Below are 22,793 nucleotides of genomic sequence, written 5' to 3'. Positions count from 1 at the left end.
GGTAGGTTGGAAGGGACCCCAAAGGTCCAGCAACGGTCCCTACCGTGGGCTGGCTGCCCCCCAACCAGCTCAGGCTGTCCAGGGCCCTATCCATGGCCTCGGGCCCCTATGCCAGATCTGTACTAGAAGCCAGCATGGCTCACATGCATAGCACAGAAATGTTAAGATTTGCACAGATGAAAACATTCCTTTCCCTTTCCTTCTTGAGAGAAGGGCACAAAGAACAAGAGTCCTTCAGCCCTGAGCCTCGCGTGGGGAAGCAGTGCTGGTAGAGGAAGAGAGAAACAGGTTGCAATGGAATGAGGAGACACAGCAGTTTGCTATGGGTCAGAGCAGCAGCACTGCTGAGAGACATCCCCAGGAACACAGGGTGGGAAAAGTGCCCTTCTGGCAGGGGCTCACCGGTGGTGCCTGTCTGGCAGCTGGTGCACACAACCTCCTTTGTGCGGGGCACGACGGCACAGCTGGAGCCGCCGGGGCAGGGGCAGGGCTGGCAGTCCAAGGCTGTGCCCGCTGTCGCATCCCCGTAGTACCCATCGCTGCACTTCTCGCAGTGAGAGCCTGCCGTGTTATCCCTGCAGTCGCACACGCCTGGAAGAGGGAGGCAAGTGGGTTTTTTTTTCCTTCTTCAGCCAACACAAAAAGAACAGCCCTTTGCTCCCTGTTGCTGCTTACCCGTCTCAGGATCACAGGTCTCGCTGTGCCCATTGCAGGTGCAAGGCACGCAGGGGCTGTAGGGCCCCAGGCTGGGGGTTTCTCGGCGGTACCCAGGGGAGCAGCGCTCACAGAACTGCCCCTCGTAGCCTGCTGGACAGGAGCAGCTCTCCACCCACGCTGCGGGCACGCCGGCCCCTGGGACAGCACTGGTGATGGTAACGTCATCCAGATGGCCGGCACCTCGGAGCAGGGAGAGGAAGACACGGTCACCGCTGCACTACGAGCAGCTGCCCAGGGGACAGCCTGCTCCGTGCCTCCCTCCCCTCCCATCCATCACCCCCCTTCCCTGGGTTCTTCTTTATGAACAACCCCTACTCACATTTGGGAAAGCTGCAAATGTGCATTTTTGTCTGTTTGATTTTAACTCCGAAAGTCCTTCTCATGACAACATGCAAAGGCCCATAACTAGCACCTGGTTTTTATAAATCCTCACACCATGGGGAATTTTTCAACAGGATGAAGGTAACGGATCACAGAGAAACTGATTTTTGTCTCCCTGCATCTCTGCTGTCGTATCTGTCGTATCTCTGCATTGCACATTCCTATCAATTTGGAAAGCTCTGGATGCACAACAGGAGTGAAGAACCACATCTGCTCCAAAAAGGGGGATCAGCAGTGGCAAGCGCTCAGCTCTGAGATTCTCAAAGGCAGCACGGCATATTACTCCTCCATCTCCTCTCCAGGAGCCCTAGGAGAAGCTGCTACACAGGAAGGCCAGGCAGAAAGCAATTCAGCGTGGCTCTGCCAAATAACCTGCCACAGCTATTCATGACCAAGCCCTGCAAGTAAGCAACCAGAGCACCAAACAAAGGCGTCTGCCCCTCTTTCTTGTGACACTCTGCTCAGCGACTTACTTCTCTCGCTGTATGTTCCACGGATCTTGATGGCAGTCAAATTGTGGAGAAGCTTCTGGAAGTCAAATGCAGAGAGAGCAGGCCTCCACGGGTAATCAGCAGCCTCATGGAGCCTAGGGAGAAGAGCCATGCTCCATTTGCAAAGCTTTCAGATGCTAGCAGCTGTGCCCTTTTAAAGCACCATTTCCAACCAAGGTATGCAATTGCCACATACTCTGCATCCACTTAAGCAACCTGCTGAACAGCCAGCTTCAAATTAACCTGATAAGACCACTCTCGTGAGCTAAAATTACTGCTGTTTCTTTTCCCAGGAGCTGAGAGGGCAGGGTGTGTGGCAGACTGGGTCCCACCTGCTCTCTGGGCTCCCATTGGGCTGGGCTGGACCCCCTCACCTGAAGGTGTAGGTCAGCGGGCTCTCACTGGGGTACGAGTTGCCCTGGGCAATGAGAGGCACCGACACACGCAGCCCGGCCCCTTCCAGTACCAGGTCCTCTGCTGAGAGACGTGTGTCCCGTCTGTCCACACGGAAGGAGAAGGTCAGGTTCTGACCGTAGCTCAAAACTTGGTTGCCCAAGAATTTGCCTGGAGTGGGAAGAAATCCTTATGGTCAGGAGACAGAGAACAGAGAAGGCCACAGGGAGTCAAGAAGCGAGCTTTTCCGCAGTGACCTACGTGGTGCAACAAAATAGATGGGGAAGTAGCTGTCTGAGATGACAGAGATGTCCTGGGTCTCTGAACTCCACTGCAGAGGGACCTGGGAGCCGTCACGTTGCTCAGCGTGCCACTCGTCCTCTCCTGAAAGCCAAATGTGCAACACTCAACATCATTCGAAGGAGCAGCTCTACACACATTATGTCATATTGCAAACTGCTCGTATATAACCCATCCCTATTCCATATGCTGGTACTGTGCAGGACATACACAGCATATGCAGACTGCTGACTTGAGCCTTCTGAACTCTGAACATTACAAAAAAAAAAATACTTGTTTAACATCTTGATTTCTGAAGACCTCAGGAAAAGACTGGGAAACCTGCAGTCAGCAATGACTTTATGCAAGTTTCAGCCTTTGTAAGAACCGTTCTCCATTGGAATTTTAATTAGAAATGTTCTTTTTAGACTATGCAGAATGAAAACATTCATATGCAGGAAAGCAGGAAACAGACTGTATGAAAAAAGATTTCTGCCCAGCTCACGGGCCCATCAGAAACACAACCACGTTTCATTCAGAGCCAAGCAACCCAAAACCTGAAGCAGTTATAATCCCTCTCCATCAAACTCCTGATTCAGTTCTAAAATGGAGAAAATACCCCTCCTTCTCTAGCACCTCTCTTCTGAGGTATGAAGTTTTACATGTGCAGTGCCCACTTACAACTGCATGCACTCGGTGCCTGAGGGCAAAGCCATGAATTCTTCCCCCCCCCCCAACAGAACAAACAACCCGAAGATGGGGAAGCTCTCATTGACTTCGGTAGCTCCGTGCTTCCCAAAAAAGGGAATTAGGGATTGCACCCAAAGTTTGCAATCTCACACAGGGAAGAGGGAGCAGGGCTTGTCCCACTTTCATCTACAATCCAACCTGAGATACAAAGAAAGGCTCATTTTACCAAACTGAAAGCTGGAGGTGATGCTGTACACGCTGTAGCCAACGGCATTGGTGCAAACCGAAGAGTGTCCAAAACAGAAGCAGGGGGTACAGCCTCTTGGATTTGAGGGATCCAGATGGAAAAACCCAGGTTTGCATCTGAAGATGCAAAGGAAAAAGGATTCATTTCCCTGTTCTTACTCCAGGCCATTGCTCAAATACTTCTCATTCTTGAAACAAAGCCACAGGAAGAGAACTCACCTCTCACAGTGGAAGCCCTCAACGTTGTCCTTGCAAGTACACCGTCCTGTTTCCATGTTGCATTCACCTGTGCTGCCAGCAGGATTGCAAGAACAGGGCCTGAGAGAGCCACGAGAGAGGATAATTCATTAAAATCACACATAGCTTTAAGAAGGCATCTCCTTTTCCTTTTGGAGAGCAGCTCCCCTTACCTGCACCCAGCCTCAGAGAGGGAGTGGAAGCCTGGCTGGCAGCGGTCACATTTCTCCCCCATGACACCAGGCTTGCAGCTGCACTGGCCATAGCTATCACACTGTGTGCTGAGAGAGCCTGGGGAAACAAGGGACAGGGGCATTACCACACCCGTGTGACACTCACCCAGCCGTAGGGAACGTGCAATAAATACAGAGAAATACAAAGCTGTCTGAAAAGTAGCTTGAAGCTGATGAGTGACAGCTCACAGGCCTGGAGACAGATTACCATCCACGTCCATCCATGCTGCTTTGAGCAGCCTGGTCTGGTGGGAGGTGTCCCTGCCTATAGCAGGGGTTGGAACTAGATGACCTTCGAGGTCCCTTCCAACCCAAACCATTCTATGAGGCCGTGATCTAATTCCCCACTTTCTCTCCCCGCAGCACACCCTAAGAACTTATTCCCCAAGCCCTGTGTCTCCCCAATGACCACCTCCCCTGTGCCAGAAGCTATCCTGACCTCTTCGACCCTTCATGCTCCAATTTCCCCCAGTGACTCCCCAAGCTGGATTTAAAGACTGAATCATCCCCCCGGAGAGAGGCTCCATGTGCTTACACTATTAGTCCTAATCAATTTTACAGAAGAACTTTCTTGTCTGACAGGATTCCTCCAAGGCACTGCCCAAAAGTCCCCAGAAGGGTACTTGCACAAGCAGCAGCACGGGTTTCTTTAATCCACAATGCCTTTTCCTCAGGCACTGCTGCAGCCAGCAGGCCAAAAGCTGTCAGCACTGTAAGAGTTAACAACTAGGAAAAAAGCATACTAAAGTAGATAAATACTTTTCTTTCCACTTCAGTCCACGTTAGACGATTAGAGCAAAGTGAAAAGTCATGAGACGATTAGGTTGGACAGGAGAGAAGAATGTACAAAACCTTCACCATATACCAAGTACAGTATACTCCTATGGGACTCCTTTGCAATCCCACAAATCAATACTAAGGTAAAAACAGTGTTCAGGTAAAAAAATAGTCATGTAAGGTAGTCCAGATACACACTGGATGACAGTGTGTCATGAGACAAAAGCTGATGCCTAAGTTATAAGGGCCTCTGGAATTTGTCCTAAAATACCTGAGAAGTCACTTCACTGCCTCTTCCCTCTGCTGACACCAACCCTCAGCACAGACATGACTTAAAATAAGGTAGGGCATGAGAACCAGGGAGAGCAGAGGGAGGAAGAAAGAAGCCTTTCTTGGTCAAAGCTTCAGAACTGTACAACTCTGACCAAATTAGTTAGCAGACGTACCCTGCCAGCCCTCTCCCTGGCTGCTTTTAGGGCATGCCGCAAGCAATTACTTATTCCAGCTACTCTATTTTGGAACCTCACATCATATCTTACTATCTGTTACCCTTTTGTTTCCTTCACCCCTATTTGTCGTGGGGCTGCAGGAGCTGTGGGACCACGCCATACAGGTCAAGCGGTTCCCTTGACTACCAAAGATTTGTTCTCCTGCCAGGATTTTTTCCATTCTTTTTTTTTAAGAAGGAGTCTAACTACATGTTTTGACTTGACTTTGTTTCTTCTCATCCCCTTTTGTGTTTAAGGTTTCACTGGTTTGTATTTATAGTGCTTAGATACCCAGTAGGAGAAACTGATGCTGCTAATATTCACTACCATTCTTCAGTGCAAAGAATTTCCCAAAATATCCGCTCGCGTAATCTTGTTTATTAAGAATTTAAATGAGTGCTTTAGTGCTGGGTGTGTCCAGGGCAACACATACACAGTGGTGGAAAAAAAAAATAAAGACGACTATTTTAGAGCACATTTGAAGGAGTAGATGCTGCAGTGGTGAACTATCTGCCCCTGCCACTCCAAGCCCAGTTAGATCCAAGGATAATTTTAACCATAACACAACCGAGTACACATCTCCTATGGGGGCCGTAATTAAAAACGGCAAAAAAGCCTTTCCACTTCCTGGCTCGCCATCAGCTGCACTACCCTTACACTTACCCACGGGGTTGCAGCTGCAGGGCAGGCAGCCCTCCTCGCTCCCGAGGCGGTAGAAGCTGTCCCTGCACCTCTCGCAGTGGGCGCCGTCGGTGTTGTCCCGGCAGCCCATGCAGTGCCCGCCGTGGCCGGTGGAGCGGTACAGCTCGGGGTCGAAGTAGCACTCCTGTGACCTCCCATTGCAGTCACAAGCTGCAGAAAAACACACGGGGGTCAGCTGTGTGGATATCCCAACCCTGCCCATCACAAAACCCAGCGTGTAAAGTTGAATATTCAAGCTGGAAAGGGAACCTTTAGCCATCCCAAGGCCTGCTGCCGCTGATTTCCCTACATCCCCCAGGGGAGGGAAGGAATCCTGGTGACACGGTGCACCCAGTGACCACCAGCAGGGCCCCTCTGCTCCCTGTGAGCCAAGTGGGGACTTCCAGCCCACGCAGCACACCGACCCCAGTCACGCAAACACACATGGGAAGATCAGAGCGAGGGCTGACATCCTGCTGTGAGAAGGGCTTCTTCCCGGGAGCAGGCAGAGCCCAAATTCCCTCTGCTTGGGGAGCGGGAGGGCCAGGCTTCAGCATCCTGTCAAGGGAAGCCACAGGTCTCCAGCAGCCAGCTGGGAACCATCAGTGCACACCGAGGTCAGACAGGAAGAAAGCTTTTCTGTCTGAAAAAGCTTCCCCATAAAGTAAACTACCAGGAGCTGCAACACTAAACTAAGAAAAATAAATTGGCATTCAGTCCCAGACATTTCCATTTGCAGCCCAGAACTGTTGCAACAGTCTTGAAATTGGATGAAATAGTCTAGAAGTAACTAAAAATCAGTAATCCGAATCCAAGAGGAAATCAGGGGATACTAAATGAGCTTTTTAAAGGGCAATTAGACTCCAGAACACTAAATGCATTTTTTTTTTTCCACTAGTACAAGCTGGTAGGTTTTGTGGTAAAAGTCTCTTCTAAAGATTGCTCCCATCCCTCTCCAGAAGGGAGATGCTCCTTCCCAGGGACATAGCAAAAAGCTCATGCAGGACAACAGTGAAAAACTCAAGGCAACATTCCTCAAAAGATCTGGATGTGCTCAGAGCAGCACAAGGAAATGGACTCTGCTCTGTTTTCCCATCAGCGTATACTCTGAGACAGGAATCTGAGCCCATTTTGAGAGCGCACTATGTGTGCAGATCCCCAAGGAGAATCTGAATGCCTCTGCTGACACGACAGCAGTAACAGCCCATCTACAACCCTAGGCTTCATCAGAGAACTCACAGGGCATGTTGCTGAAATGCCAGATAAAACACAGCATTGGGTCATCCTAGTTTTAGGATCCTGCCTCTAAGGAAGGCTTGGGTCTCCTTCCTGTGAAAACATGGGCAGACGCGAGTTTGGATAACACCAGATACTCCAACAAACATTTCATGCTCTCAGAAACCTGAGATACTTCCACAGGGGCATTAAGAGGGATCTGAAGCATCTCCAACTTGGGAGCACAAATACTACAGGCTTTGGATAGAGGCAGAGACTTAAACCCAGGCCATTTCAACAGCCAGGGGAGCAAACCCTCAAGCACAGGTGTGGGCACACGTACGCAAGCACTCGTTGGCACTTTCTGCTGTTGCTCTCCTCCACGGCCGGTCATTGAAGAAGGGAAGGCACTTCTCACAGTCATCCCCAAAGGTGTTGTGCTTGCAGTTGCAGACCAGCTTCCCAAGCTCGTTCCTTATGCACTCGCTCGCATGGCCATTGCATTTGCATCTGGTTAACAAGAGACAAGGAACGGGTGTTTAAAATCCAGGGTTCCAGGTCTCCCATGGAGCAATCCAGAAAGTGCCCAGATATAAAACTTGAGATAAGGTGTATTCAGGTGTAAGATTAGAACAAAACTGATAACACAACTCCTGTGGAACAAGCAGGTGTAGCGTCCTCAAGGCAAGTGTATAGAAGAGCAAGAGTGCCAACCCACCCCTCTCTGAAGTCTGCCACTAAAGCAGGATAAACTAAGCAGAAGAAGCAAAAATAGTACTAAAATAGATGCTACACAATTCCTTAGTGTCCCTCTCAGGGGAGCCCTGGAAAACTTATACATGCTGCCCATATGCTACTGTTGTCAGAGTGAGAAATTAAAGATCACAAGGTGACTGCTATGGAAGCCCAATCTCCAGTCTGCTCTCTGCAAACAGCCTGAAACACTCCACTGGGCTCAGCTCTGTTTACAAAAACATTCTATTGCCAACAAATTAAGATTAAAGCATTCTGCAGTACGTTTTGGCAGAAGGAACAGAGAATCACAGCATTGTACGGTGCTTCAGATCTCCATGGGAGATGGCCCCCAACATTTAGGTGAAGCAACAACCTTGAGCTTTCCTACTTGCTGTTACTCCAGGCTACACATTAACCACGTGTGTAACAAAGCTATCCGAAACACTTTTTTTTCCCCTTTGTTTTACTTTCCTGTCACTCTTTGTGCCCCACTTCCCCAGCCGCTTAACACATGGAGCCAATCAGGAAATAAAACACTCATTCCCTGTCTACCTCTGAGATTTACAGCCTCAAGAGGACACGCGCAGTACTTGTGAGCTCCATAAGACTCACCCTACAGCATTCTGACAGTCAATAAAGACATGAACTTAACGGTACCATGGGAGTACAACCAAAATCTTTCAAGCACTCCAGTAATCCCCACGAAACGCTCCAAACAAACACAGAGGTTCATGGTTTACTCACCTTCCACCCACGGCAAAATCAGAAATCGCGTAGTAATACGACTTGAGGACTTTGGGGTCATTGAAAACTTCATCTCCGAAGGTGTTGAGGCGGTTGAGGCTCACCCTAATATCGGTGGCCGTCACCCATTCCTAGGGCAGACAGAAACCCCATCAGAGCACACACGAGAGGAACCTTGAAGTGCGTGTCAGCACCGCATCACCAGCAGCTGTATTTACATTCAGTACGTCGCGCCAGCAGTCATCCATCAGTCAGCATGTTCCTACCTCACCACTTCCCCTCCGCTCCTCTGAGGCTCACCCAGCCCTGCCCAGGAAGCCTTACCTCATATCCTCTTGCTACAGCTAAGTTTTCCAGACAGCCCTTTCTCTGCACCCCTTCCCAGGGCCTTCTCAGGCCCTGACTGCTCTCAGCTGCAAGAAGCACGGGGAGCTCTGCTACCCTCACATATGTGGTCGCAGCTCTCTTGCAAAGCAAGAATGGAAAGAGCTTTAGGGTACACTCATCTGCAGACACACATCCCCAGAAAAGAACAGAGCCAGATGAGTGAGGGTGGGAATTAAAACAGACAGGCAGATCTTTGCATCACATCCATACAGCATCTTCAACAAAGTACCCCCCCCCACCCTCTTCCAGAAACAGCTAGCAAAAACAGGGCATCTCCAGATTTCATGTCACCTTCAGCCTGTGGCTGTTAGCATCTTGCTGCTCTTAATACAGCTTTTGCAATCCTGCTTTCCTTCAAACGTGGTAAAGAATACAGGAAAAACATCCAGGCTTGTACAACTGCACTGCAGCTGCGCTGCCGTTCAGCCAACACAATAAGGAGATTTGCTGAGCTACAAACACTGGCATCAACACATGGAAACGCTGAGCACAAAACACACATTTACTTCAGTTCTGAAAAATCAATGCCAGAGGCTTGTATGTATTTTAGGAAACCAGCAGTCAGGTCTCTGTTCCTTGCATGGACTTTATTAGAGGATTATAAACCCTATCACCAACCGGAATTTTTTTTGTTCACATTCATGATTAGAAACCACTCTCAACAAGGTGTAGCTGCAGGAATAAGGTGGCCAAACTGGTTCCTTTCCATTTCACAAGCTTTTCTCTCTCCCATTAATCTTTATACTTGTTTGTAGAACTGACCCCCACCGGATCCTGCTTTTCTGCCCACTGGCTGAAGAACAGGGATCGCCTTGCTAATGTAAGAGAGGAGGGAGGGCGGGGTGATCCCAGCTCCTAAAGGAAGGAGACAAGCCCCAGTGGGGCAAATTCCACAGCTTCAGCTCTTTGTTGTGTGATGATCTGGAAACGTCATCACCAAGAAAATGGCAAGTAAACCGGATAAACTGGTGCCCCCAGTATGCTCCAGACCACTGCCCAGCCAGCAGCATGAACGGTAAGAACAAAAAGCCCCTGACCAAATCCCTTATCTAAGCCTTTTGTAAGAGAAACTAAAGGTAGACAAAACCACGCTCCCCCTGCCTCAGCATGCATGTAATGCAAGAAGTTAGGTTTTAAATAACTCCTCACTTGTTAATCATATGTTATGTTTCTTGATCTTCTGTGCTCAAAATGTACATGAATATGCCTCACATCAGACTCAGGCTTAACTTTCCCCCCTGTTCTTATAGCTGAAACAACAGCAAAATACTACAGCTGCTTTCTAAGCTGACAGAGGTAAGCATCCATCCTCTGAAGAATTCCACGGTGCCTACAAAAAGTCATTTTTAAAACCACTGACATTTTCTTTGTTGTTGTTTTACCATAAACTTACCTACGACGGAGTTCCATTCTTTCTCCAGAAATGTTTCTTTGGACCACCCCACCCACCTTACCTGCCCAATGGTCCTCAAGTATGAACAAAGGCTACAGTCCAGCCCACAAAGCTGCCATTTGTGATAGCTGAACAGAAGGACCCAGCTCAGGCCATCTGACAGACCCAGTCCTGCTCACGTACCTGCAGCACAGGGCTGTTGTCAAAGTTGTAGGCGCTGGGACGCCCCTCCAATGTTGAGAAAGCCACATTGCCCCCAGTGAGGGGGGAGATGTCACTGAACTCATCCGTGCAGAGCGCCTGCTGCTCGTCCTCCCCAGTCCGAATAAAGCCCCGGTTGACTTTGTTGTAGGTGCTCTCACACGACCCGCTGTAATACTGGTAGGGCACCCACGGGCCATCCTCCCGCGTGCGTTTGTAGATGGCGAAGCTCTCTGGCCGGCTGGTGTGGAACTTCAGCCGCACGTAGGTGATGTCAAAGGCCTTTCCTGCAGGAGGTGGAACAAAGGAGTGAGAAAGGCTGAAACAACTTACAACAAAGGTTAAGGTTTAGAAGATCTCCAGCTCCATCCAATAGGATAGGCAGCTTCCAGTAGCACAAGCACCATACTTCCTAGCAAAGACGAGGTGAAGCAACCAAAGGTCAAGGAGAAGGCTGAGGAGATAAATGAACAGATCCATGGATGTCAGCACAGCTAAACACACAGCTAATGCACTGCAATTCTCTTCTTCTGCAGACATCAATGATAACATCCTTATCCCAGAAGGATGAACAGTTACCTCAGATGCACAAACAGTATGTGCACGTTGAAGGCCAGTCTAAGCTAATTGTGCATTGTGACATTTCTTCCAAAAAGAAATGTTACTAACCAGAGTTAAGAGTCACAGCGCAGAGCTCCCCCTGCTCATGCAGAAACAGTCCCAACTCTTTCCAATACTCATGATACCTTCCCTCCAGCACTGAACTATTGAGGACATCCCCTTCTGCATATTCCTTGAGAAAGACAAAACAAGGTTCAAGTTTCTCGGAAACTATGGTTAAAGTTGCCAAGACACTCTTCAGACTGAAGCGCAACGAGCTAGCCATGGGATAAATGCAAAGCCACGTCCCTTCCCTCTGTTCTCCTAACAGGTCTGCAGACAACAGCACACCATCCTCAAAAAAAGGATTCTCTCTGGTGACTTGAACATCCACGCCTGCACACATGAACCATCTGCTCAGAGGATGAGTTGATCAAGATACAGGCTTCCTTTGCTGTAGGAGTCACGCAGGTTTAGCCCCAGTTTGTAAAAATGAATTAATGGCACCACATTAAATTTTATCAGGAGACTTGGCACCCGCTGCAGAGTGCTTCACTGCACAAACAGGCAGCACAAGGCAACAGGAATAGCATAGGCTTAAAGCACACCTGCAAAAAGCTGAGTGCAATGAAATTACACCTCCAATTTAAGTCCTTTCACATCTAACATAAGCCCAATCAGCCCAGTTTTGTGCAAGTGAGCCTCTGATCTGAAGTTAATGAATGACTCCAGATGCCTCCCCCTCCCACCTGGAGCATCATACTGATACAACACCCCCAAGACTTCCCACAAAACAACCATTACTACTCACAGTGTGTGAGCTTATGGATGAGCTAAGCCCAAGACTGGAAATCAGATATTTACAATCTGCTGCCCTTGCCCAGTTCCAGCTCACTGTTGGTTCGAGGTCAAGTTACTCATTGTGATCTTCTTACACACAGAAGGCAACAAGTGAGAATCTATCTCACTGTTAATGACAACTTGATCCCACGAGGGCCAGAAATTCCTCCTATCGACAGTTACCACTGTAAAGCAATGGCTTAGCCTCCTCTCGCCGCCCAGCGCAAGCAGGAGATGTGATCCCATTTCTACTTTGTTCCAGCAGGAAGGCCATGTCACAGCCTGAACATCCCAATCAAGAAATAAATCAAAGCCTGGAGGAGCATGCCAGCTAAAACATCCATACCCTCACCACTTCATGACAACAACCTTCTGGCTTTTCTCCCATCTCCATCTCCACTCTAACTAACTGGATTATGGTCTCTGTTTCCCAATGAGCTCTCCTGCAGCTCCTTGCAAAAGACATCACCCAAGCTAAAGGCACAGCATGTGCAAACCGGGCTCTGAGCAGCACAGGAACATTTTTCCATAGAAAACCCCGTGCTAAATTGAAAGAACCCTTCCCTCATCTTCAATTTTACACCACAAGCCAAAGAAAACTCACTGGAAACTTGTCCAACTGCACAGCCCAGGTGAAAAGACATTTATTTCAGCTGGCAGCATGACTGCTTGAGAAGCCCTGCTAATGGCATGACATTGGAATGCAGTTAATGCACACAGCGAGGCTGTGCTCCAGCACTGTATCAGCCCACCATGGGTAAATACTGCAGGAACAATAGCATTTACCCAAGACCAGCTGACACAGTGTTGAAACACGTTTCCCCCCCTTGTTTATACTGAACATAAAAGCTGTGCTTAGCAGCCTGCCTGCAAACAGGGCTCTTCAAGGTTGCACAGCCTTTTTCCTAGCAAAGATAAGGCTTTCAGGTCTTGCAGGGCTCCATAAATACACCCTGCAGTTGCTCTAAGGAATGGCAACAGCAACAACGAGGTGAAAAGCAGCTTTATACGTTCCATTTGGAAGACAGAAGTCATTCCTCTTCTGTTCCTAGACATTGGCAATTGTTTTGATCTCACTGTGGTCTTAAAGCATCCAACAGCATCACATACCAGACGCATTTCCCCGTGTACTGAGAAGCAGCAGATCTATTTTACAGAAATAGCTCCAGGTGTGTGTTATAAAAAGTTCATTAGCAGAAAGATAATGCACTGTCATCAGCAATCACAAGCTCAGCACTTTGGGAGCACAACCTGGCACGCCTTTGGCACCTCCAGAGCATAAAAGCACAAACCTCACGTTTTCATACTGCATCCCTTCTGGCACAGGAAGATGTCCACCTGCAAGTGGCAAGGTGACAAAAACAACCAGCCCTTCTCACGGTGCACGCTGATGTAGAAAATCACATAAGAAAGTATGCGCGTGGCTCCAAGGCAGCGCTGCTGTTAGAGATTCAAAGATAGCAATAATGGTAAGAGCTGTTTGGCAGCGTTGGATGCAGGGCACACCATCCCTACCAACCCAACCACGCTGTCAGTCCAAGCACAACACCCGGGGCCAGGGGACAGACGTCAGCAGGGTTGCCACTCCTGCGTCCCAGCGTCTAGCAGGAAGCACACCACACTGAGCACCATAAAGATAGCCTGGAAAATGCAAGTAAATGCTATTTAGATCTGGATGAGAAACCCCTCCCTCTCCCCCCCCAAGTTAAGAATTCATGCCTACTCACAAAAGGGCTCCTTGTGCTCAGGCTCCTCAGAAGGGATGGATGATTTACATCAGGAAAGCATCCTGCCAGCTGGCACAGCCACTACAAGCACTGGATTGTGAGCAGATGCCTTTGAGATAAGCCCCGACTGACACTCGGCTCCTTCATTATCGGTCTGCTCACATCCATGGCCCCAGGAAGAACTCCTGCTCCCTTCCTTATTGTCTGTGACTCCACTTTGCAGCCTCCTCACAGCAAGCTTTAAACGGCCGCTGCTAAGTAAATAACTCCATCTGAGAACGTGCACTGGGCAAGGAGCCAAATTTTCCTGCACTTTTCTTTTCAGCAAAATTCCCAGAATTGCAGTGGAACAGTTAAACCTTGCTCTGAATGTTTCCCTTTTGGCTATCTCCTATTTCATATTTATTGCTTTGTAACTGGCCTTCATTTCCATTTCACAGCAACAAGGTAAGGGCCAGCAGCTCCCCTGGCATTTCCTCCTGCTGACCTGCCCCATGCTCACGGCCAGGAGGGAAGCCAGCTCTACCAGCCTCCAGCACTGGGAGGTGCCTATGGCCATTCATCCCTCCTCCTCACTCTAGCCTCAGTTCCCCCAACCAGCTACATGTAGACACTGCTGCCAAAGACTTGGGGCAGAAAGCACTTGGTAGTTCCAAAGGAGAAACACCAGCAATAGCAAGATCTTGTTAACTCAGTATCACCTGCCCCTTGTTTAGGAGTAAAATTCTTGCGGCAAGTACTGCTCTCAACTACTGCAGGATTTTGGGCAGCCTCTCATTCTAGAGACCCTCCTGGAGCACAGAGATTGATGGTGGGAAGGGAGTGTTTAAGGAGAATGAGTTCTTCATAGAGAGAGTGGTGAGGTGCTGGAACAGGCTGCCCAAAGAGCTGTGGATGCTCCACCCCTGGAGGTGTTCAAGGCCAGGTTGGATGGGGCCCTGGGCAACCTGGGCCAGTACCAGACCTGGAGGTGGCCATGCCCGTGGCAGAGGGGTTGGAGCTTGATGATCCTCAGGGTCCCTTCCAAGCCAAGCCATTCTGTGATTCTACAGAAGCAAGGAATTATTACAGTGCTACAGCAAATGGCTATAATAATGACATCCAGGCTTTTCTGGGAAATTTTGTGCAGGAGTAGTACAGCACTGGTAATGCACGTAGAAATGGCATAGCCAGAGTCTGAAAAAAGGAGTAAACATAGGATTTGCCTTTTCTGATAATCTGAAGGATTTATCACCATCGCGTCACAAGCCGTGCTCCACCAAAACAATATATTTTGACACACTGAGCTCCACCAGAGACAGATGAGACAAAGCAGGTTGCTTTTCCTATGGCACTTGTCCTGAAATGGGGCAGGAGGAAGGAAAGGCGCGGGGACGCTCGGGGAACCTCAGCAGGCTGGAATGAACGTGAACTCCCACCGCCCCATTAGGTCATGCATTCTTCCAGGCACTCCCAAACAAAGGCACCATTGACTTGTGCGTGTAGGCGGCTCCGGACAGCAAAGGGCTGCCTAGTAAATTATTGCATGATAATCCAACATTGATAAGTCATCAAGGCTGCTTGTTCCAGTCGTGTTTCCAGAGCAGGGGGAGGAGGAAGGAGGGGAAACTTGTTTCCTCTGGAATGGGCTGAAAGAAGCCTCATAAGAAAAGCATTTTTTCATTTGATAACTCTCAAGTCAGTGTGCGGATCGCCATAAGAATCAGAAAACGTGGTCTGATAATTCTGTAAAGCTCGCCGCTGTATTTGTACAGCTTTGATGAAAAGATGGTGAGTCCATCTCCCAGAAACGCCAGCTGTGTTTATTCATTAGGGACTGGAGAGATACCATGCACAACACAGAAGTCCTATCCACACAGGAAGCCTCAAAGCTCTTTTTCAGCACAAATGATAAAAGCTCGTTTTAAAAAGGCATTTTACACTTGGCAAGTGCTGCCAGATCCCAGATGATCAAGGACTGCACACGCCATTTTGGAAGGGCTCCATTTTACTCATGGACCCAACCACAGAGCTACCTCTGCTTGGGGTGACAGAGGGCTGGGATCCTTGGAGAGAAAAGTGGAGGTCCAAGCTAACCCCAACCCTTTCTCAAAATGAGAATGAAAGGTCACAGCAAGGGTAAGTCTTCCTCATGTGGGAGATACAGCTCCTACCCACCAGAGCCCACCACAGATCCAACTGGTGGCACTGGGAGGTCAGGAGATCCACCAAGAAGCTTTCAGCTGTATGAAGGCCATACTTCCCAGCCCTGGGACGGCACAAAGCTTCCCTTACAGATGTTTCCTGCATGAGAAAATATCTCCAAAGGAATCACAACAAAACAAATCACATTACAATTTTAATTTCTGCTTTGACATCTCAATTAGACAGTAGGAGATGTAGGTGGAAACGTTCCCAACGTTCAGCCCCAGCTCTGTCTGCTCAGAAGTGGAGATGTGCAGAGGGAAGAACAACTGCAAAGTAACCCTAAATTACTTCCAAACTCTGCAGCAGAAGTTCAGATAGCTAAAAGGTGAGCCTGTAGCTTCTTCAAACATGACATTTAGCCAACTGGCAAACACGTATCTTCTTGTAACGAGAAAATAAGATTACTGGGCCATGCTGCAGTACCTTGCAAACAGTAAGCTGAAATATCAGGCAATCTGGTGAGAACTGCAACACCATTTCTTTAAAGGACAAGTAGACTGGGCAAGTTCAAGAGGTGAGCTGAAGGCACTCTGGGCCAAAGGCAGTTTCAGCTTAGGTGCATAAGCAGGCACACTGCCAGACTGCCCTTGCTTCTGGACACAGCCCAGCAGCTCAGTCCTTCATCGTTACCAATCTCAGCCCATCCTGTTTATTAAATAGTCTCTTAAAGGCTGTTCCTTCCCTGCCTGCTGAAAGGCAGCCCTTTCCCCACTCCTCATGTGCCCATGGCCCAAAGCAGTGCTAGCGCCTGGCTTGGCTCCTATCTGAATCAGATGATATCAAAAACATAACTAGAATTGTTGAGCCTAATTAAGTCCAAATTAAATTATATGACAACATGAGAGCTGCAAATTGAGCAGCACCAGTTTAGGAGCAGGACAGCCATCCAGGCTCGCTAGCACACTGCAGTCTTCACCACCAGAGGCCGAGCATTTTCCTATCCCAAAACAGTGAATTTTCTGGAATTTTGATGGTTCCACCTCTCCCTCCCACCCCTATCCTTCCACCTCCTACACACCAGCCAAAGATTTCTCAGACTCAGGCCATAATTAACGCTGCAACTATTTGGAAAGAACACTGTTGGTGTTCACATCCATCACCTGCCCCGGCGCGGACAGCACAGCCCTCTTTTCTCTGTGATGTCGGAAGTTTTGAGTTCTCCAATAACCAGTTAAGAAAACTGACTTCCAGCACATCTGAATCACGTCACATAACGGGGCACAGAGTTCCCAAGCCTCCTGCCTCTGCTTTTTCCACCACCCCATCTCTCCACGTGCCGTCGCACTATGCTCTAGTACAAGCTATGTGAATTACAGGCTCATGTACAAGCTACTGCTATTTGCTCAACAAATTGCAGCAATATCCATAAGGACCATTTTCAAGCAGCCACCCACACACCAGTTTTACTTTCTCAGCCTGTGAAGCTATGTAGGAATTGGGATAAACAGCCTTGGCAGAACCGTTGCTGGAACAAGACCATTTCCAAAACAAAGCCTGCCACTGACTTATGTTTCAAATATGTTTTGGAAAGTCAGAAACAAAGCTTCTTCCAACATTTTTTTCTTGAGGCAGAGAGGGAATTGCATTTCAGTTCTCAGCTCACAGGAACAGCCAGCGTGTGCCTTTGGCTCTGCATCTGGAGAATCAAGTGCAGGGACTGACAATGCTCCAAGTTACAAAGGTGCATTAAAGACAGTCACACGAGTTCACGTCCATCCACGTGTCCATCCAAATGAGCACTAAGTGCAGTGCCTCTTTCTAAGGAGAGAGAATTTAGCAAAAAGCACAGAACATGAGAAGTAAGCATGGCTTAGCATTACCCTTTTCCCAGAGAAACAACTCGATAGGACTACTCTGGAACGCCACTGACAAAAATGAACCTGGCTGCTCTCTCCCGATGCCTCACAGAGAATGAACCCCAGGCTTCCCAACGCTGCCAGCTGCAAATCTGCTTCAGGTCAGGCTTCAGAAGACCACGAGACACCCACACCAAATCTGGGTTCAGAAAGCTGATGTTGGAAGCAGTCTGACCACCACCTGGGATATTGCAGAGAAGTCAAACAAGTTTCCTACAAACCATGTTTTCCTAGAACAGCCCAAGCGGAAACCAAGCGTTAAATGGTAACACACCAAGGGACTGTTCCCAGGGGCTTTAATTTGCTGAGCTTACCTACTGGTCTTGACACAGAGGCTCTGCAGCCACCGGGTGTAAAGCTAAGTGTTAGTGACTGGTTCCTGGTGGCAGGAATGCAAGTGAAGCCCAGTAATTCCCTCATTAATTCACCTTGTTAGGAGCAGAGCAGCGGGGCAGTCACAGATAAGAACAGCCTGAGCAGGCTGCTGGGAGCCTGCAAAGAAGTATGTTTTATTCCCAGATGGTCGGGGGTCACGGTGCTCAAAAAGTAAGAGCTGCCTTGAAGTGTGGATTGGGAACAGCTGCAGCAACACATTGAGAACAAAGCTCAGAAAGAGAAAACCCACTCACGTGGCTACATGAGGCTCAGCAGCCCCTGGGTTATTGCACAGAAAGCAATATCAATAAGCAGCATCCTGCACACAACCAAAACCATCCCATGGCAGTGTGCCTGTGACATCACACCACGTCCCCCCCCAGTCACACACAGGATTTTGGGCTGCACAGGAATAGCTCAAGGTTTCCTTCAGTAACAGCACTGCCTAAAAGAGGATGACTGTGCACAAAATCAGTTTGATCATTCGCATTGCATGCCAAAACATGAGAGATTGTTTCATGCATGCTACGTTGCTGTGAAGCCCAAATAAACTCTACTAGAAGGTGTTTTTTCTCCAGGAGAGAGACTACTAAAAATTCATTTTCTGATTAAGGCTGCTAAGGCAGCATGCAGAGCCATAACACGCCTGTAAAAACAATAAATACTTAGCTCCTTAACATACAAAAAGTTCTGAAGTCACAAGATGATAACTCTCCTAACTCAAGCAGTAACATCAACTACCACACATTCAACTAAGACATTTGTTGACCTTCAGTGGCAGCCCATTAAGTAGGGTCTGCTCCTAAGGTCCTCAGTATGCATACCAACCCTTTGGACAGTATTTTGAAGGGGGAGAAAAAGAAACCATCACTTAAACCCACCTATAAAGTTGCTGCCTTTGGAAAGTAAAGTCCCAAAGAACACAATGTCCTCCAGCCTTTGTTCTCACCATGTCCTTTAGTGGTGGCCAAGGCCAACCTAACCTACCTGTGGCTCCCTCAACCAACAGATATCCCAAGAGTGGAAGAAGATCCCACTCCTCAATCTGTCATCTACTTACAGCAAGGACAGCTTTGCTTCTCATAAAGCTCTGACTTCCAAGACCTGACTGTATAGCCATGTCTCCTTGTGACCCAGACAAGTTCTGCATTCAGAGGTCAAGGAAAGCTACGACCACACAATCCTAAATGCTGGAATGTGGAAAAAAGGGATGCCATTCAGAGGGACCTCAACAGACTTGAAAGGTGGGCCTGGGTGAACCTAATGAGGTCCAACACAACAAAGTGCAAGGTTTTGCACTTGGGCCGGAGGAATCCCAGGCATATATACAGACTGGGAGGAGCAGTCCTTGAGAGTAGCCCTGCAGAGAAGGACCTGGGAGTCCTGGTGGATGGAAAACTTAACATGAGCCAGCAGTGTGCTCTTGAAGCTTGGAAAGAAAATGGTGTCCTGGGCTCCATCAGAAGAGGGGTGGCCAGCAGTGACAGGGAGGTGATTGTCCCTCTCTACTCTGCCCTTGTGAGGCCCATCTGCAGTACTGCATCCAGGTCTGGAGCCCCCTATACAAGAAAGACAGGGAGCTGTTGGAGAGGCTCCAGAGGAGGCCACAAAGATGATCAGAGGGCACCTCCCCTATGAAGACAGGCTGAGGGGGCTGGGCTTGTTCAGCATGGAGAAAAGAAGGCTGTGGGGTGACCTCATTGCCACCTTCCAGGACCTAAAGGGAGCCTATAAACAGAGGGGAGACAATTCTTTGAAAGGGTAGATAACAGCAGGACAAGGGGAAATGGTTTCAAGTTGAAGGAGGGAAGATTTAGGTTGGATGTCAGGGAGAAGTTCTTTACTATGAGAGTGGTGAGGTGCTGGAACAGCTGCCCAGAGAGGCTGTGGATGCTCCATCCAACCCTGGAGGTGTTCAAGGCCAGGTTGGATGGGGCCCTGGGCAGCCTGGTCTGCTATTAAATGTGGAGGTTGGTGGCCCTGCCTGTGGCAGCAGGGGGTTGGAGCTTCATGATCCTTGGGATCCCTTCCAACCCAGGCCATTCTGTGATTCTGTGATTAAATGCTAATCTTCAGATTTCACCATCACTAAAATATCAGTCTGCCTACAAGGATCAAAATTCAGAAAAAGCACAAGGGGCTCATGGAAAACCAAAGCTACTCCAGTTGGAAAACAGAATAATTTCATCTGCTCAACACCACCAAAGAATATCAGCTTCTTATCTCTGCTCTTAGATACTGTCACCACTCATTTGCAAGCACAGACCTCACTAAGCAATCAATACATTTATCACTTTAAGATGGATCTCTGTAACTCAGTACAACATAAATGGAGAAAACCTCCAAAAGATACCAAATCACACAAATTCTAGAGGCTTCCTTCCTCCATGGCCTCATCAGATTAATTATTTTTTTTAAGCATACGATTTCCCACTCAAGTTCTAATATCAAATGGAGGCATCAACACAAATCTACAAAGCAATTAATAGGCAAAAAAAAAAAGCCAATTAGCAGTACACATCAGCCATAGTGACAGCAGCAATATAAGCCTCTGAAAGAAGGGAAAAGTCAAAACAAGGATCTGCCCACGTTAAGGAAATGCTACAAAGGTGCTGGAAAACTGTGCGGAGGATTTCCTCTCATCAAAAATACGTGTACCACCAACACTGCCTTCTAACCTCCAAACCCACTTGGACTTCTTGTTATAGATTTTCACACTACAATGAAAAAAATCTCAGTCCAGTGGTTTTAGCTTTAAAATAAGAGTTGCTAGAAATTAACAGCCTTCCAAGGACTTCATCCCTGGCCTTAAACATAAGGTGTTTTCTTATGTACAGCAGCAAATGGACACAAGAAGCAGTAACACAGCTGACAGCATAAACTAATATCTATGTCTTCCCAAGTCACTGAGGATTTCCATGAGCCTCCTGTGACATTGTCATAAGGCCTAAACACATAGAACAAGTGTAAAGACAGTGGATACAGAGCAAACTGTAATGAGCTTCCAACACATGGATGAGGTGAGCATGTGCTCAGACTTCCTTCCACCAAAGCCTAACAGCCTCATGTTTTGCTGCAGAGGATTTGCATGGCTATAACAAAACTTCTTTTCATCTGAAAGTTATCCCTCTTATGAAATGTGCATTTTATTTCCTTTTAAGACAGAAGAAGTCATTTCAAAGCTTCCACTTTGAATTTTCCACATTCAACACTTCCAGATCCAGATGCGTGCTGATTTCTGAAACGTTCTGCATGGAAAAAGGTACAAATCTGGACAAAGAAATTGTTAGTGCTGACAGCACAGGGAGGGGGTGGGGGTGATTTCCCTGGAAAGGCTGATGTTACTGAGACAGGGCAGCAGCCTGCCCTGCATTTACACTAGGAAAGCACTTCACAAGTAAGCAAAAGTTACTTTTGAAGAGACCTAAGGAAGGGAGAAAAAGAAACAAACACCTTCAGGAAGTGCTGGGATGCATTCATGCTTCAACTCCCACCTCTGTCAGTCCCAAGCTGCCATTCCTCTCAGCCCTCCTGTATCTGTAAGCCCTGAGTGCTGAGGTCAAGTGAACGTGAGCAACAACAAGAACTATATTTGAGAGAGTTGAGATAAAAATGTGTATGCACCAAGCAGTTCTCACCCAGGCAGAGGTCAGTGCTACAGAAGAGAGTAATCAAGGCAGTGCACTGGGCAGGCTCTGCCCCATTTTCTCCAGGTGATCACCGAACCAAAGCTGGTTACTTGGGCTTTTAATTTATGCTGTAGAAAGACAGGGCTGTTGGACAGATTTGCTTTTTAAGGGCATTTCAATCTCCCAGGAACACTAAGTACATAAACTATGCAACGCTCCATTAACCAAGTGCCCAAACAGTAATGGCCTTCAGATTTAAACCACATTGCCTAACGCGACCATATCCTCCTCCAGACCCATGGACTGAATGGTAATCTATTTCCCCCCAACTCATGGGAAAACAAAGCCAGGCTGTTCCCAGCCCTCACAGACATGCCAGGGAGCTTCAGCCTGTAAAGCTGTGAGCATGAAGATGCAGAAGAAGAAAATCATTGTACTGTTTAATTGCACTCATACATTACATTGCAGCAGGGATAGGTTTTTTTAATCAATTATTTCCAAGAGTCAGCTGTTTCCCTCAAAAGACAGAGCTCTCAAATATTCCCAAGTCCTCCCAAAACAAACATATCCATGCAGTTGAAGATGGACATACCCATGTATTTGCTACGCCAAGTCTCTCTATACAGTTGTATCCCTACAGCAAAGAAAAACAAACCCGTGCCAATCCTACTCGTACAGAAATCTTGAGGCAGGATTTAGATCAGCACTAAAATGATACCCAAATAAATAAAACCGTACCATTAACTCCCAGTTATGAGAGCTGGGAGGTTCCTCCCCAGGCATGGATGGACACCCCACTCACTGCTGGCACATGGGAAGCTCCCAGCTCTCCCTTTTCCCACCTCCCCCCCAAATCCCCTTAGAAGCAGCTCATTCCCGCGGCTCCCACTTCCCATGGAACAATGGGGCAGCTCTGGGATAATCTCCTCCTCCTATAACCACCATTAACCGCAAATCTTGAAAGTGTATTCAGACAAAACACCATTCAGAACAAACAAGGGAACCTTCAAACCCATATAGAAGAAAATAATGACATAAGGAAAGCTCCGTAAGAAGCCTTTAGGCAAAGGGCTGATTGAACCCCTGCTCTAACTTATTTCTTTTTCCACACCATGAAATAGTTTTTAAAAACTGGAAATATCTCAGCTAAAGTCAGGCTATCAGGAGACCTGTCAAGGATTTCCTCGTTAGTGCTTTTTGCATGCATGTCACCGCCAGCGGAGCATCCGTGGTTACGCGGCTGAAGATGGCACGTATACGTTCAAAGTCAACATCAGAATCCAAGTTTACT

At 48.0% G+C, this 22,793-nt stretch overlaps 1 protein-coding gene and 1 non-coding gene across 2 annotated transcripts in view; both read right to left on the bottom strand.

Moving 5' to 3' along the window:
* LAMC1 (laminin subunit gamma 1) overlaps window positions 1-22,793 on the bottom strand; it is a 51,483-nt gene that overhangs the window by 11,989 nt on the left and 16,701 nt on the right. The window contains exons 2-13 of the mRNA XM_040705270.2: window positions 10,271-10,575; window positions 8,308-8,438; window positions 7,172-7,338; window positions 5,596-5,784; window positions 3,608-3,725; window positions 3,417-3,515; window positions 3,178-3,314; window positions 2,244-2,366; window positions 1,964-2,153; window positions 1,572-1,684; window positions 676-897; window positions 403-591 (exon numbers count right to left, since the gene is read on the bottom strand). Of these exons, the coding sequence (XP_040561204.1) occupies window positions 403-591; window positions 676-897; window positions 1,572-1,684; window positions 1,964-2,153; window positions 2,244-2,366; window positions 3,178-3,314; window positions 3,417-3,515; window positions 3,608-3,725; window positions 5,596-5,784; window positions 7,172-7,338; window positions 8,308-8,438; window positions 10,271-10,575 (1,983 nt within the window). The remainder of the gene's footprint in view (window positions 1-402; window positions 592-675; window positions 898-1,571; window positions 1,685-1,963; window positions 2,154-2,243; window positions 2,367-3,177; window positions 3,315-3,416; window positions 3,516-3,607; window positions 3,726-5,595; window positions 5,785-7,171; window positions 7,339-8,307; window positions 8,439-10,270; window positions 10,576-22,793) is intronic.
* MIR1655 (microRNA 1655) lies at window positions 12,450-12,552 on the bottom strand. Its single transcript, NR_035147.1, has one exon. It is a non-coding gene; the product is annotated as a microRNA 1655 (primary transcript).

Source organism: Gallus gallus, chromosome 8 (assembly GCF_016699485.2).
Source record: "Gallus gallus isolate bGalGal1 chromosome 8, bGalGal1.mat.broiler.GRCg7b, whole genome shotgun sequence".
In the NCBI taxonomy this organism is placed as follows: domain Eukaryota; kingdom Metazoa; phylum Chordata; class Aves; order Galliformes; family Phasianidae; genus Gallus; species Gallus gallus.
Note: the sequence above shows the minus strand (reverse complement) of the source record. Positions and strands in the feature narration are given on the sequence as shown.